Source organism: Vipera ursinii, assembly GCF_947247035.1.
Source record: "Vipera ursinii genome assembly, chromosome: 5".
Taxonomy (NCBI): domain Eukaryota; kingdom Metazoa; phylum Chordata; class Lepidosauria; order Squamata; family Viperidae; genus Vipera; species Vipera ursinii.
The window spans coordinates 17,844,528-17,860,700 of NC_139518.1; the positions used below are offsets into that span (position 1 = coordinate 17,844,528).

Sequence of the window (16,173 nt, forward strand, 5' to 3'; positions counted from 1 at the left end):
TTAAAAAAAGAGTCTATGACTTTTCTTAATTATAAAGAATCTCCTTTTGACATTTGTTTCAAAGAAAATGAAAATTTTGCTAAAATTCACCTAGACGGATTGTGGTATTCTAACGCTTGGTTTAATGAAAAACTAGCTACAGTGCAAATAATGAATGTCCTGTCTACCTCTCCAGAAACCTATCACCACTATGGGAGGGAGGGAGGGAGGGAGGGAGGGAGGGAGGGAGAGAGAGAGAGAGAGAGAGAGAGAGAGAGAGAGAGAGAGAGAGAGAGAGAGAGAAAGAATGAAAGAAAGAAAGAAAGAAAGAAAGAAAGAAAGAAAGAAAGAAAGAAAGAAAGAAAGAAAGAAAAGAAAGAAAGAAAGAAAGATGGATAGGTAAGTGGATAGAGAGACATTTTATGGAGAGAGGTATTAGATCTGCTTTTTCTTTGCTTTTATTTGTTTGTAGTTATAAGGGGTTGTTTTTGCCTCCCCTTTTATCTTGCAATTAAACTTGAATTAAGGAAGTGGCTGTAACAGTTTTTAGGTAGGAACAACCACAACTTTTTTGAGGTTTTGTCTTTGTCACTAATCTTTTGCAAATATGAGATTCCGTAAGATCCTCAAGACCAGGCTATGTGACCAGGCCTGAGGCTCCCAAGGAATTGGAGACTTGGCTTGATGATTGCACTGTTGAGGACATTTCTTATTCTCCCTGGGGGTTTTTTTGGTTATTTATTACTAGGGTTTTTTTAATTTGTATTTGCTATTCTTATATTTTTTAACTATTGTGCACTGTCCAGAGTCACCTCGGTGAGATGGATGGCTATATAAATTTGATAAGTAAAACATTTTTTAAAAATTACTTTTGTGTCTCACCAGAAAAGTTGTATTTCTGAACAGACTGCCAACCTACAATATATAGATCTAGATACTTCTAAAACAGTCAACCAGTTGATCCTACTTTTCTTTGTCCAAAGATGTTCTTTCCAATGCTACAATCTCCTAGAAACCTTGTATCTTGGCATAAGTCAACGAAACTACTTGGACTTCATTTCTTGAAAGCAGTCAATGAAGGCTTAATCAGAGCTAAATTAAAACCTGTTCGCTTCAGGGCTATTTAATAGTGATAAATTTTATGAGATCATATTTGTGTTCAGTGTTTGCAAGACTGTTTTCAACCTGTTCACTTCAGGGTCACTAGGTAATGATAAATCTTATTAGATCATATTTGTGTTCAATGTTTGCCAGCTTGTTTTCCTTGGAAAGGTTACAAGTAGGGTAGGAGTTTTACACACACACACACACACACACACACACACACACACACACACACACACTACCCACTTGTACTTCATACATTGAATTATTAATCTGTGAATTTCATTAGCAAGACATGCTGATGGCCAGTAACTTGGATTGTTTTAAAGAGAGATTAGATAATTTCATGGAGGACAGACCTTAGTTTTAGAGGCTTGTGCTTCTCTAAACTATGTAACTCAAAATTCCAGTTATGGGAAGCAGTGATATCTCCATGTTCACTTTCAACTATGCCAGAAGCCATGAGAGAGAGAGAAACAAAATGCTGGGTTACAATGGTTGTAACCCTAACCCTAATCTAGCAGGACTGTTCTTATGAGGCAGATAGTTGGTTCAGTATTAGGTCTGCTTTCAGAAAAGAGTTTTCTATCCCTAGGTGGACATGTTGGGGACTTAGTCTGAGATTTTCATTATCTAGGACATGTGGTTCACTAAACAGCATAGTGCCTTCTTTTAAAGAGACCCCTTGTTTGTTCCCCATGGGATCCCCAATAGACCTAGCCTTCTTGCATTTTCCTTATTTTTATTTATTTTCTTCCAAAAGCCATATAATTTTGAATGTCATTTCATTAAATTTATATGGAATAGTAAATTAAATCTTATCTATCCCATGCAGTTTGATATCTTATTTTCAGATGGCAATGTAATTATAGAAATCTACAACAGGCAAGTTCCTAATAGTGTCCTTTCGGCTGAACAACTTGGCCATGCCTTGTGGCAGGGAGAAAGGAGAATGGGAAAGGGATGAATAAGCTCTTGGTTTTCAGGAGCTCCTTTTGCCAAGTGGAAAATTTTAGGGAAACAGAGATTCTGCTTTTATAGATGGCCTGTTTGTTCTGTTCTGTTTGTGTGTGTGTGGGGGGGGGAGTTTGTTTGAGCATATACACCAGTAGATACTGACTTTAGAAGTGTTTATTCTCAAGCAAAATTCATAAGGATTTAGGATTTACCCTAAAAAATATTTTTAATAATTCTTAGGTTCGATCTATAGCACTCTGTGAAGATTGTAGTGAGCTAATGAGCTTAATGAGGTTAATTAACCTAAAGAGGTTAATGCAGCAATGTTGTATTTTGTGCTGTACTCAGAATAAATATCCTTTTTGAATACATCATTAGTTTGTTTGGTGGGAGGGAGAATTAGAAGGGATTTTTGATAGATGACAGCTAAGAAAGAAGCTTTTCATTCTCCGGTAAAACCTTTCTATTGAAATCACCAGTAAAATGAAAATCAAAAATATGATGATAAAGTACAGTATATGTCAAAATTTGGAAACATTCCAAGAAGCTTAGCTCATTATAAATATGTCAGAGATTTTGTAGTATTTCATAAACTGTACAAAGAAAGAATCTGGTGCAGTACAACTTTGTACTCCTACAAATTTGCCTGGAATATAAACATGAAACCCAACAGAAGGAGAATTAAAAATCTGTGATTTATTTTTTTTGCCCCTTCTGAATTTTTCACTGAATGTTATTAGAGCTTCAAGTTAGTTCATCTATAAATAGAATCTAAGTGAATAAATGACACCAAAGTTGAAGCAAACATTTGTCCAACATGTAATGTGCCTGTTTGAAAGCATAAGTAATTATAGTTGCACCATGTTTAGCTGCAATAACTTTAACTGAAGACTTCCTGTAACTGCTGAACAGTATTTCAGAACACTATGTAGAAATTCTCGCCCCATTTTCAGTGGCAAACAGCTTCAAACCAGTAATATTTTAAGATTTTCTAAAATGAATTGTTCATTTCAGATCCTGTTCAACATTTCAACATCATTTAGGTATGGATTAGGGTTCGATTATTCTAAAACATTTCATTTACTTTTCATTTACTCTGTTTAGATTTGCTTGTACATTCAGGATATATCACCCACTTAAAGACTATTTGTGTAAAAATGAAAAAAATCAACTTGTGGTTTATGGTTTTGGTGATTAAATACAATATATGAAGAAGAAGAATAGGATGATACTTTAGAAAGAGAGATTAAATAAATATATATGTACTTATAACTGCTATGAAGTATATTGGAAACCTATTGTCCTAAATCACTTCTCTTCTTCTTTAACTGGAGTGTTGAATGCTCAGAGTTCTAGAAATGGCTTTGTGTGATTTTCAGACTGATAGCCATCAATGACTTGCTTGCAGAGGCTTTCAAATATTTTGTTTGAGTAGGAGGATATGGTGTGACTTTACAAGCTGCACAGTCAGAACTTCACTGTGATAAGTCAAAGTCTTGTGATTTATGTAGGACAGGGCTAGCCCAAATCAGCTCTGATCATTTAATGAAATACTAAAGCCCCTGACCCTAATAATTGAATTGAATTGAATTGACCTGAACTAGGTAATTATCTGGCATATCCCAATAGCCAAAAGTATATAACTAACATAAATGAAACAGGCACCAAACTTTGACATTATTTGTTCATTTAGTCTCTTTATAAGTACCCCATGAAGTTCTGATAACATTTGTCCATATCTACAGTTGCAAGAAAAAGTATGTGAACCCTTTGGGATTACGTGGAGTTTTGCATGAATTGGCCATAAAAACACACACCTGTTTTGGGTTTACTGGTCTCAAGAAGCACTGTCTGATGTGAACCATGCCTCGCAGAAAAGAGTTCCCAGAAGACCTACGATCAAGAATTGTTGACTTGCATGAAGCTGGAAAGGGTTACAAAAGTATCTCCAAAAGCCGTGATGTTCATGTGTCCATGGTAAGACAGACTGTCTACAAATGGAGAAAGTTTAGCACTGTTGCTACTCTCCCTAGGCGTGGTCGTCCTGTAAAATGACTGCAAGAGCACAGCGCATAATGGTTAATGAGGTAAAGAAGAATCCTAGAGTGTCAGCTAAAGACCTACAGAAATCTCTGGCACATGCTAACATTTTTGTTGACACATCTACAATAAGGAAAACATTAAACAAGAATGGAGTACATGGGAGGACACCACGGAGGAAGCCATTGCTGTCCAAAAAAAATATTGCAGCACGGTTGAAGTTTGCAAAAGAGCACCTGGATGTTCCACAGCACTACTGGCAAAATATACTGTGGACAGATGAAACCAAAATTGAATTGTTTGGGAAAAACACACAACACTATGTGTGGAGAAAAAAGGCACAGCACACCAACATCAAAACCTCATCCCCACTGTAAAACATGGTGGAGGGAGCATCATGGTTTGGGGTTGCTTTGCTGTCTCAGGGCCTGGACGGATTGTTGTCATTGATGGGAAAATGAATTCCAGAGTTTATCAGGACATTTTGCAGGAAAACGTACGGCCATCTGTCCGCCAACTGAAGCTTCGCAGAGGATGGGTGATGCAACAGGACAATGACCCAAAGCATACAAGTAATTCAACAAAACAATGGCTTCAACAGAACAGAATACGCCTTCTGGAGTGGCCCAGTCAGAGTCCTGACCTCAACCCGATTGAAATGCTGTGGCATGACCTTAAGAGAGAGATTCACACCAGACATCCCAAGAATATTGCTACACTGAAACAGTTTTGTGAAGAGGAGTGGTCCAAAATTACTCCAGAACATTGTGCAGGTCTGATCTGCAACTACAGGAAACGTTTGGTTGAGGTTATTGCTGCCAGAGGAGGGTCAACCAGTTATTAAGTCCAAAGGTTCACATACTTTTTCCACCCTGCACTGTGAATGTTTCCATCTTATGTTCAATTAAAACATGACAACAGCTAATGTTTGTGTAGTATTATTTTAAGCAGACTGTGTTTTTCTATTGTTGTGGCTTACAATACGTTTAGAGTGCATTTTATGGCCAATTCATGCAAAACTCCACGTAATCCCAAAGGGTTCACATACTTTTTCTTGCAACTGTAAGTTTATACTATTAATATTTTTCATCAATATGATTTTTTTATGATGCAGCTGAAAATTTCCATGTGGCATTGAAGAGTCTTTAGCTGGAAGTTTAGAACTCTGAACTGAGTGAATTGTTTTGACTCTGAAATTATATTAATTTACATAAAGAAATAGAATTGTAGAAGCATAACAGACTCCATTCCTTTTAACCTTTATCTCTTTATTAAGAATGATTTACGGATTTAAACCTCTGCAAAGGAAATTAGTAGGTTTCATAAAACTAGTAGTGATATCCTGTTTCTCCGGTTCTTCTGCACTACCTGCAATTACATAATTCCACTGAAGTCATATGGAAAATTTGAACGAAGTAGAATCATAGCAAACAGTATCTTAAGGGGATTGTCCAGAGAACACTCTGTTTTTTCTAGGAACGTAAAGAATGTTTCAAATTCAGACAATTTCAAATTTCACAGACTCTTTTTTGAGCTCAGTACTTCTTATTTTAAGTTCAAAATAGCTGGACTGAATACAGGATGGCGTTTCAAATGCAAAGCGAACTGTTCCAAGCTCTGAGAGCCCAATGTTTCTACTTCAAATTTCAACAGTCTCAATGACAGCTTATTTCAGAACTGAAACAGAAGTTCTGCTCTCAAACAGGATATTTAAAATTCAAAAACTCTTTTTTCCAGTCTAGGATTCTTGAGCTGGACTCGGTGTTCAACTTTCAAGAACTATATACATCCTATTAACTGAAGAACTCAAAAACTAAGTTCAAAAATGCTTGTGAGAAGTCATTGTTAGGGGGTGCCAGATAGACTTCCCTGTCTAGTTTTCTAGATCTGAGCCCTTCCCCCTTGCAAATATCCACTTGACTTCATTTACAGCAGGGGTGTCAAACTCAATTTCATTGAGGGCCGCATCAGCATTGCGGTTGCCCTCAGGGGGCCGGGTGGGTGTGGCCAGGGTGGGCGTGGCCTACTGGGTAGGTGTGGCTAAAGTGCATATGGCCTACTGGGTGGGCATGGCCAGCTCTACATCGTTCGCATCAAGGGTGCCTATGGGGGCCTGGGCAGGAGTGGGACAGATCTGAGGGTCTCTGGCAGGAGGAGGGTCTCTGGGCCAGGGCCAAGGCAGTGGGGGCCGTTCCCTCACTGTTTCCAGAATGGCTTCACGGGCCGCATGAAACCACTTCGTGGGCCGGATCTGGCCCCCGGGCCTTGTGTTTGACATGTCTGATTTACAGGGTCCCAAACCAAGGCTTGGCAGTAGGAGAACAATAGGATGGTGCATTTATCCAGATATTCAGCCTTTTGGTATTATAAAGCCCTGTACTAAGCCTTTGATTAGGGCTTGGAAATGAATTGGCAGCCAGTATGATTAAGTTGTTTGCCAGACCAGATCAGTGGCCTTGAAAATAAAGCTAGTCTATGGTCCTGTTTTGGATAGGTACACATATTGTGCTGAGCTGGTTTGTTTTAAGGACAGTCTATAGAACAATCTTGTGACCTGATTTCCAGATAACACTGGGCCATGTATCATGATTTATAAACTACAGTGACTGGGTCCATATATCATACTAACTTGAAATTGAATAACATGCATTACGTTTTGAAGTGATGTGTCAATCACTCTGGTACTCCCATCCCAGGAGCATTAGCATTGCATCACCGAGACACCCATTTTTTAGCATACGTTATGACATTACATACATGGTGCAGCCTATGGGCACCTCTGCCTAATAGTGATGAAAGTGCTGTTACAAATACTGGCTCCATTATGCGCATAACTTGCACTCAAAACATATCTAGAAGGTTTAATGCAAAACTAGGAAGTATACAAAATGTTCTGCATTTGAATCCTTATCCAGAGTTCCAAGTTGCACTAAGCAATTCTAAACTTATCTGTAAGTGCCTTTTTTCATTATGTTCTTTACAGGAAAGTCTGGAAGTTGAGAGATCTGGAATATGGGCAGAACAATCTATTGTTGCTTCACACACACACACCCTTCCCAGCTTCACTAGCTCCCCACCCTCACCCCTTTGGTGCTTGCCATACTTTTCTGAAAAGAGCTTTTAAACTAAGGCCGTGAGCTCAGACTCTTGAATACCAAAGATAATCTTTGTTCTTTTTCAGCATGGTGAGAGATTTCTGTCTGTGCATGTGTGTACACACATATATCCATGAACAATAGGGGTGTGAAAACATAGGAATTTGAAATGCTTGAAGTCCAAAACAGTTGTTTGGAGGGTGTGTTTTGTTTCACATTTGAAATGTTCTCCATACAGCAAACAAGCAAATACAATTGGTGCCCTTGCTAGAGAACTGAATTTCATTATATATCCGTCTCTGTGAATTTGAATGTCAAGCTGAAGTAATTTAAATTTTTACAATCCACCATCGCCTGTTCAAGTATCAACTTGAATGTGTAGAATATTTTGCTTGGTGCGTGCATCTTTATTGATACCTCTGTGTTCCCTCACACACCCAGTTTCAAAATGTTAAGTACTTTTCTCTTCACAGTTTATATTCATTGCTCTTAAAAGTAAAAATGCCTTTGAGTCAAGCTCAGTTGCCAACAACCACAGGGATATAGTGTGATTGGCCTATCTAAGTTACCTTGTGAGCCCTGATAATGTTGGCCAAGTGCTTGCTACCTTTTTTAGTTGACAAACTACTTATTTCTCCGCAATTTTTCTCTCTTTTTCAGTTGTGTATGAACATCGATCAAGACTAGAAAAATCTTTACAGAAAGAAAGGCTAGAACATAAGAAAGCAAAAGAAGGTAATATTCACATTTCAGTTGGATTTTAAAAGATTTTATCAGCAGAGAAATGCTGTTTTGTAGTGTAACAACTCCAATAGGCAATTTAGGGTGATATGCTCCTTTAGAGTTGCCCTGGATGACAGGCTTTTGAATGCTCTTGGTGGTGGTTGGGTAAGATTTCCATAGTGCAGATAAGAGCTGATTGTTTTATGGTTTCTTACCACCATCTAGTGGATAAAACCCATTTTATCTGTAACAGCTTCTCTGCAAACCGAGACTTATTTCATTCAACAGGATGGACCCAACCACTCAGTCTGGCTAAATTTCTTGTGATTCTTTTCTGCCAAAAATGACAATAAGCATGGTAGCAATCCAATTAAGAGTGAACGTTCTGGTGTTTGAAGACTGAGTACATATTGAAAAATCAGTGCAAACTGAACTATAGGTCTGGCATAGGGTTGAGTTAATCATTTATGCCCTTTTCCAGAGACTAAGGAATTTTATCTCTCAGTAAAGCTAAACTGTAAATAGTTTATTTACACAAGGATAACCAGATACATATTTTTTGTGAATGAACTACATATTGCAATTACAACATCATATTATATGTACCTGGATATCTGATGCACTCACTTCTGTTCTCAATAATTTGCATGAGTTGCATTTAATTCTAGTTGTTATCTATTTTAATCATGACTGAAGTTCTTTTTATTTTAACTGGCACCAAGTGCCATAATTTTTTTCGGAGGGGGGAGCACTGAGCCACACACAGGCAGAGTCATTTTACATATTTATCAGTTCACAGGTACCGCTCAAGGGTATGGTAATTGAATGCAGAAAAATTGTGTATGGCTGAATTAATGTGTGAAATCTTAACAGTGAAAGGAAGTTTGAGCTGGAGTTACCTCCAGAGAGATTAGCTAGTTCCGGGGTTTTATTTATGTATATGTTCCTGAAGATCATTCATTTTTCTCTTTTTACTTTTGTATTTTAGACTTTCTTGTTTATAAATTAGAAGCACAAGAAACATTAAACAAAGGAAGGGTAAGTCAGCAGAAGTCATTGTTAAGTTTTTCTGGACATAAGGATTTTATCAAAGCCTCTACCCTTTAAAATTACAAGAATAATGAATAACATCTAATTGTCTGAAATCTGAATAACTTAAATATACAGTCACTTCCTGAAAAAGAGGCATTTTAAGCAATGGTATCCTCCAGGTCTGTAATACTGGGATTGATGCTTTTAAATATCATAAATGTTCTAGAATGTGTCACCAGATCGACTGTCATTTGGATTTCTGAAAATGTTTCTGATAGTTTTGCAAAATAGTTGCTAGGAAGGACTGATTTTATCTATTCATAAAAAGCCTTGTGGATAATGGAATCAAATACATAATACTCCTCTCCCAGAATGCTTCCTCTCAGACCCATGGTCCCTTCTCTCATAAAGTTAACTCCATTTAACTGTTTACTGTTGGAGGGGGGGGGGACAAGGAAAGACATTTCTGAATGGAAATATTGGTCTTCAGCTGTCCAACATTTTATTTTCTGAAAAAGTATATAGGGCCCATCGGGAGCCCAGATGTATTTTTAGAAATAAGGATTATGCTGGAAGCTTGTACTTTGTACAACATGACAGCTTTACATAAAAAAAATGTACAAAGTCCGGTGGGGTTTGGAGCTTGGCAGATGACAAATGAGGTTTCCTCAGAGACATTGATGTCTCACACTAAGAATCCCTGAACTGGAGGAACAATGTTGTTCAAGGTGATACTACATTACTTTCAAAAGTATCATCTGAAATAGAAAAAAATGTTATTAAAATTATGGAAAATTTAGGAGCTCTGGTGACACAGTGGTTAGAATGCAGAATTGCAGAATAACTCTGCCCACTGCCAGCTGTTCGATTCTCACAGGCTCAAACCTTCCATCCTTCCAAGGTCAGTAAAGTAAAGACCCAGATTGTTGGGGGCAATATGCTGACTCTGTAAACCCCTCCCCCCCCGAGATGCTGTAAAGCATTATGGGGCAGTGTATAAGTCTAAGTGCTATTGCTGTTGCTAAAAAAATTTTCAGAGAAGCATAAATCCTGTGATGGGGGAGTTTCTAATTGTGTGCCATGATAAGATCTGAGATGCTGGTGACTTACCAAGAAAATGATCTGGTAATGGACAATTAAATAATATAAAAAAATTCCTCGTTGGGGATAATTAGGAATAGAATTGAAAGTAATTATGTCAGTACAGTGCTCAAAGAGATGGCAACAGTAGCAAATGCAAGGGAATTGCTAGTCCTTTTGTAACAATTCTAAACAGGATTTTGTTTAGTACTTGTCCCATTCCACCAGTGTGACTCACATTCTTGTCACCTTGAGGAGGGAGGCAGCTTAGTCAGTTGTGAGTACGATCTCTGGATAATTGATGGCTTTCATATAAGGGAACAGGGAAATAGGGCAGAGAAGCATATAGGCAAGCCTTTCAATAGTCTTCACTGCTATGTTTTTGACATGACTGGATTTTCAGCATCCTCACCTTCAGTCAGTCTGAAATCCAGATTTGTTTCAGTGTGGCCTAGAAATTCTGGATTTCTATGACCCTGAACCTCCCACAAATTGGGACCTCTAGCAATTGAATCCAACACTTCAACACAGCGCTGAGCCAAGAAAGTATGCAGCTTAAAATCTGTTCCCTCTGCATCTCTATGGGCAAATTCAAGAACAAGTTTGCAATTTCCATAGCATTCAGAGAAATGCCTTAGCTATGCCAAAAACAGTCGAGGTCTTAACTAACTATGTGTTTTTTTTTTGTTTGCTTGCTTGTTTCTTTTGCAGCAAGATTCCAATAGCAGATATAGTGCACTGAACGTACAACACCAGATGCTGAAGGTAGATTCTTGAGTTGTTTTTCCCCCAATGGTGGGCAATTTATAGCCCCTGCAGTTTCCTGGCAAACAAAGGAAATTTTATATAGAAGCTGTAAAAACAGCCTTAATAAATTTGGCAAAGGTGTTTTACAATCAGTGTGGGCACTCCTGCTGGACCTAAAAACTTTTCCTGAACCCAGGTGGCTTACCTTATGGGTTCAACAAGGGTGCCCTTGCTAGATTTGGAGCATCTTTGTCTGCTTAATATTAGAATATTCCATGCCATTAAAATGTAAGATTTAACTTGAAAACTGGAGGTCTGTTATCTCTCAAATATAATTCCACCGTTGAACCCTACCTCCTGCTCCTCTTTTCAGCTACATTAAATAGGCCCACCTCTGTCTTTAAACAGAAGATGGGTGGCTGAAGATGAAATTAGGTTTCCAGTGCTATTAAGCATTTGTCAAAATCTCCAGTTAAAAAAATCTTGTTTTTGAGAAGGTTGGCTTCCTGATTGCAAAACGTTTTCCATCCAATCCTCGTCTTTGTACTTTGAAGAGAATTAAAGACATTTTCACACACGAAACCCTCACAAACCTTTCATATGTTTTGATGTATAAGTACAGAAAGCAATTGGGCGTAAAGGTTCATGGTTTGGAGCTTGAACCCCAGGGACCACCTGAGATAACACAGTTTCAAGAGGGGATTTTAAGGCTGAGAAACCTTCTGAATGATTGGCTGATCTGAATTTCAAGTTATGCTAAACCGTCATTTAATCTTAATCTGACGGGTTCTATCTACCCTCTTCTTCCTGTTCCTGTACATTTATGATATTTTATTGTTATTGATATACACATTGGAAAACAGTATGCATAGCAGGGTAGGGCTAAACCACGCCTTAAGGTGGTTTACAACATTTTTTTTCAGACCATTCTTTTTTTTAGTGGGAGGAGGATACATTCTAAAAAATGTAGAAAGCATCAAAATAAAGACAGCCGGTTTGGTGCAGTGATAAAGGCTTCAGGCTAGAAATTGAACGACCGTGAGTTCTAGTTCCACCCTAGGCTATATGATCTTGGGCCAGTCACCTTCTCTCAGCCCAAGGAAAAGAAGGCAATGGCAAACCACTTCTGAACACTGCAGAGATTTGTTCTTGTACTTTCTGAGACTGAGACATGATTGAACGGAAGCAAAAAAAAAATCAAAATAAAGAAATAGGCCAGAAATGGAATACTGGAAGTATCTCCATCAACACTGCACAGCCTCCCCTCCCCCTGCCCCTCTCCCCCCCCCGGCCGATGGTCATTGTCTCACCCTTGGAGTGATGCTGCATTGAAAATCAAAACAAGATTTGACAGCTGCACAGAAGAGGAAATCCTTGTGCCGTTTTTGTTTTGTTTTGTTTTTGTGCTCTGCAGAGCCAGCATGAAGAACTAAAGAAACAGCACTCAGATCTGGAAGACGAGCACAGGAGACAGGGAGATGATTTCAACCGAGCAATTGATGACCACAAGGAGAAATACGTGCAGTTACAGCAAGAAAAGGAGAAGGAGCTGTCAAAGTTAAAAGGTATAGGGCAGGGGTCGGCAACCTCGGCTCTTTTATGACTCGTGGACTTCAACTCCCAGAATTCCTGAGCCAGCTGTGCTGGCTCAGGAATTCTGGGAGTTGAAGTCCACGAGTCATAAAAGAGCCGAGGTTGCCGACCCCTGGTATAGGGGGATGCTCTCGTAAGTAATTTTGGAATTGGACAAAGTAGGGCCATCCGGTAGAGTGAGATCTCATTTGGCTATGTAGGTAGGAATTATGGGTTTTTGCAGTTTCATACAGCGGGGTGGGGGGATATGTTTGGGCAAGACAGGTCTACTCAGGTTGGCATTGAGTTAGTTAACATTTGAAAACATAAATCAATTAGAAGTCGTCCTACAAAGATATGTCTGTTCAAACACTTTTTTTACACTGAATTTTAAACAGAATCCATGTACAATCTGCAAGAAGAAAACAGACAACTGAGGAGATCCCACCAGGATATTCATACTCAGCTGCAAGATGTGAAGGTAAGACCTTGATCTCCTAAAAAAATCATGATGGTGAGAAAGAGAGAAATACCTCTTTCTTTGCAAAGAGGATTGAATAAAAATGTTGCAATGATGTATGTATCACAACGGGAAAAATATTTAATCTTTGTGACTTAAGTCAAATATAGTAGACAGTCTTTTGAGTACACAATAGTAGCATTTTGGAATTGTTCACACAGATCACCAGTGCACAATTTAACACATCATCACTCTACTCTAATCAAAAGGAAAACTAAACATGTTTCTTGCATATAAGCCATTACACTGTAATTTTAAAAACTCAGTAAATTACCAAATAAGCCAATGTAAGCCCTCGTTTTTACACGTTAAGAAATCACAGTATCTTTTAAGTCACATTCTTGGCTTCAATATATATAGATAATAGGAATGTGAATTAAATTCTGACTTCCTTAATGCTAAATTATGGTTTGGTACATCCATACCCATCACATTGTTCTCTTTCTGAAGTTGGCAGTGTAATAAGTAAGAACTGCAGTACGGAATAATAAGCTGAAGACATTAAAGGGGCGAGAAAATAAAAGAAGAGGAGATCTAGTTAAGTCTACTTTATACTAACACTGTTCACTCCAGATACTTCTATCCTTGCAAATCCTCTTTGCTTCTACTATATCCATATGGTATTTCATACTGTGTTTACCATCTATTTCATCAGCTTCAATTTCTTGGGCTTCTTCTCAACCCATCCATTCTTCCTTCCTGTATGTTTCTGCTCCAGCCACATTAATTTTCTCTTGTGTCTGAACAACCTCAAGTTTTTTCATGCAAATAGCCCTAAAGTTATAAGAGCAATTGGGAGCAGAATTTCCTTTGCTAAGTGATGCAGTAATAAACCCTGGCTACATCTCTTAGCAGCAGCAATCCCTGCAGTCCTGATTACCATCGTTCATTGAATCCCATGGTTATTAGGCGAGGCAACTTCCTGCTGGCTTCCCACAAGCAAAGTCACTGGGGAAGCTGGGTTGAAGTCTCATGTCCCCAAATCTACAGGCAGGTCATTGGCTACTGAAAGGTGGGGAAGGGAGTGAAGATCCACATGAGGTGTGGCATGGGAAGGTGCATGAGGGTCTAGGAGGGTGCATAAAGGTAGGAGGGGGTGAGAGGGGCTCAATGGAGGTCAGGGAATATACAGAAAGATACAAAAGGAAGTGCAAGAAGTGCCATGTGGGCTGGGGAGAGTGGACAGATTGTGTGAGGATGTGCATGAGAGGCATGATGTGGTTCGGAAGGCTGAGGCTTGAGGCTGCTAGAGGGTTCAAAGGGGCACTGCATAGGTTGGGGACAGTAGGGTTGGGGTGGGTGCACAAAGGTGCAAGAGGGTGCGTGAGAGGCCCTGATGTGTTGGTGAGGGTGAGCTAGAGGTGCCACACAGGTCAGGGAGGGTGTGTGGATACACCAGTCAGAGAGGGAGTGTGAGAATCTTCTTCAAAGCTGATCATGCCAAACAATCACCATTCTTATTCAATCGGGTCTCCGAAGGTTGGAATCTGAAGGTTTTTTTCTTCTTGTTTGACTCATTCCCAACCTTGCATTCCCATCATCTGTATAACTCTCCCCACCCCACCACCCCACCCCCAGCATTCACTGAGAATGTTGCATAGTTTTTCTCAGAATTCATTCCTCATTTTTTTTCATTATCACAGTTCATTGGAGCATAACATGCAGCACTTGCCTATAAATTTCTATTTTCATACACCCTTAAAACAGTCCGAATAATACTAGTTCATACTTTTTGGCATTCAATTTAGCTCTTTTATTCCTAATTTATTCCTAATTATTTATTCCTAATAATCTTCCGGGTGAGGTTCAAGGTGTTAGTAATGACCTACAAAGCCCTTCATGGCATGGGTCCGGAATACCTTGGGGAGCACCTGCAGCCGGCGTCAACTTCCCTCTGCCCAGTACACTCCCACAGAGAGGGCCTCCTCAGGGTGCCACCTGTCAAAGAATGCCGACTGGTGGCCCCCAGGGGGAGGGCGTTCTCTGTGGGTGCACCGGATTTATGGAACCATCTTCCGGTCGAGCTCCGGATGGCGCCCGATCTCCGCTTCTTCCGGCGCGATCTTAAAACCCATCTCTTTAAACAAGCTGGCCTGGCCTGATGGGACGGGGTGGGATTTTTATAAATGAACTTCAATTTTTAATCTGTATTAATTTATTATGGGCATTGTTTAATCACGTTTTAATAATTTTTAATTTTTGTATCTAGTTTTTATGTATTGCCCTGTTCACCGCCCTGAGTCCTCCGGGAGAAGGGCGGTATATAAATTAAATAAATAAATAAATAAATAAATAATTGAACTTACACCTTCATGTTCATGCATGTACTACACAAGATCAAACTACCTTCATTCTGATCTATTACAGCCTTCCCTTTCCTCTTAGATTCTCAGGCATACAATGTATCTATTTTTCTTTCTTTCATTCATTTCAGTTATTCATTCATCCTCTTTCCATTTACTCCATTAACACTCCAAGTCTGCAATTCTCCATAAGCCTTGCTTGTTGGGACTATACATAGTTCACAGATTAATTATCCTAGCTTGTAATTCCAGATTTGCTTTATTCCCCTCCAGTCTCTAAGAATTGTGAGCTGCAGAATTGGTTTAAGGCTAGAGTAAAAAGGCTGTATCTACAGAGAACATTTGTCTGTGTTCAATTTATAAATGAATGGATAAATAAAACATATAAATGTTGCTTGTGGTGTGTTGAAATCAATACAATAATTACCACTAATAGGTTTTTTTAGCAGGTGAAGTTCATAGAAATGTGTAATTGCCCAATCAATTATATGGTGGAAGAAATTTCCTTATTTGTTTAGAACTTTTTTTCTCCTGAAATGTATGAGGAAATAATTTTTATTGAGGGGAAATGGGAAATAATACCTTTCTGTAGAAATACATGCACAAAACCACTGGTCTTGAGAACAAACTAGCTAGTAGACTAGACTAGACAAGACTAGACTAGACTAGACTAGACTAGAATAGAATAGAATAGAATAGAATAGAATAGAATAGAATAGAATAGAATAGAATAGAATAGAATGTGTGTGTATATGTGTGGACAATATAAAATTAAGCTTTCCTCTCTGGGATTCATTTTAATTAGAAAAAACAACTTATTTAACTTTAGAGGCTATTTGGCTTCTGATATATAAGGCTAATAAAGAATAAAAACCTAATATTAGCATTTTTTCAGGGTAAGTCATTTTTTAAAAATGATGGTGTATTAAATAGCCCACAGTTGACTAGATCCAAGCAGCAAACTTGTGCACTAAAGTTTGTCAGTCATGATTTATGTCTTTTCTCAATCTATGTTCTCTAG

The 16,173-nt window shown here is 38.7% G+C and overlaps 1 protein-coding gene across 4 annotated transcripts in view; it reads left to right on the top strand.

Moving 5' to 3' along the window:
- Positions 1–16,173, top strand: part of GOLIM4 (golgi integral membrane protein 4) — a 64,534-nt gene that overhangs the window by 11,746 nt on the left and 36,615 nt on the right. For all 4 annotated transcript variants that reach the window (XR_014492724.1, XM_083364421.1, XM_083364419.1 and 1 more), the window contains exons 2-6: positions 7,836–7,910; positions 8,887–8,936; positions 10,722–10,775; positions 12,172–12,322; positions 12,728–12,810. Coding sequence is in view for 3 of the 4 variants with exons in the window: in XM_083364419.1 (XP_083220545.1) it covers positions 7,836–7,910; positions 8,887–8,936; positions 10,722–10,775; positions 12,172–12,322; positions 12,728–12,810 (413 nt within the window). In the remaining variant the exon portion in view is untranslated. The remainder of the gene's footprint in view (positions 1–7,835; positions 7,911–8,886; positions 8,937–10,721; positions 10,776–12,171; positions 12,323–12,727; positions 12,811–16,173) is intronic.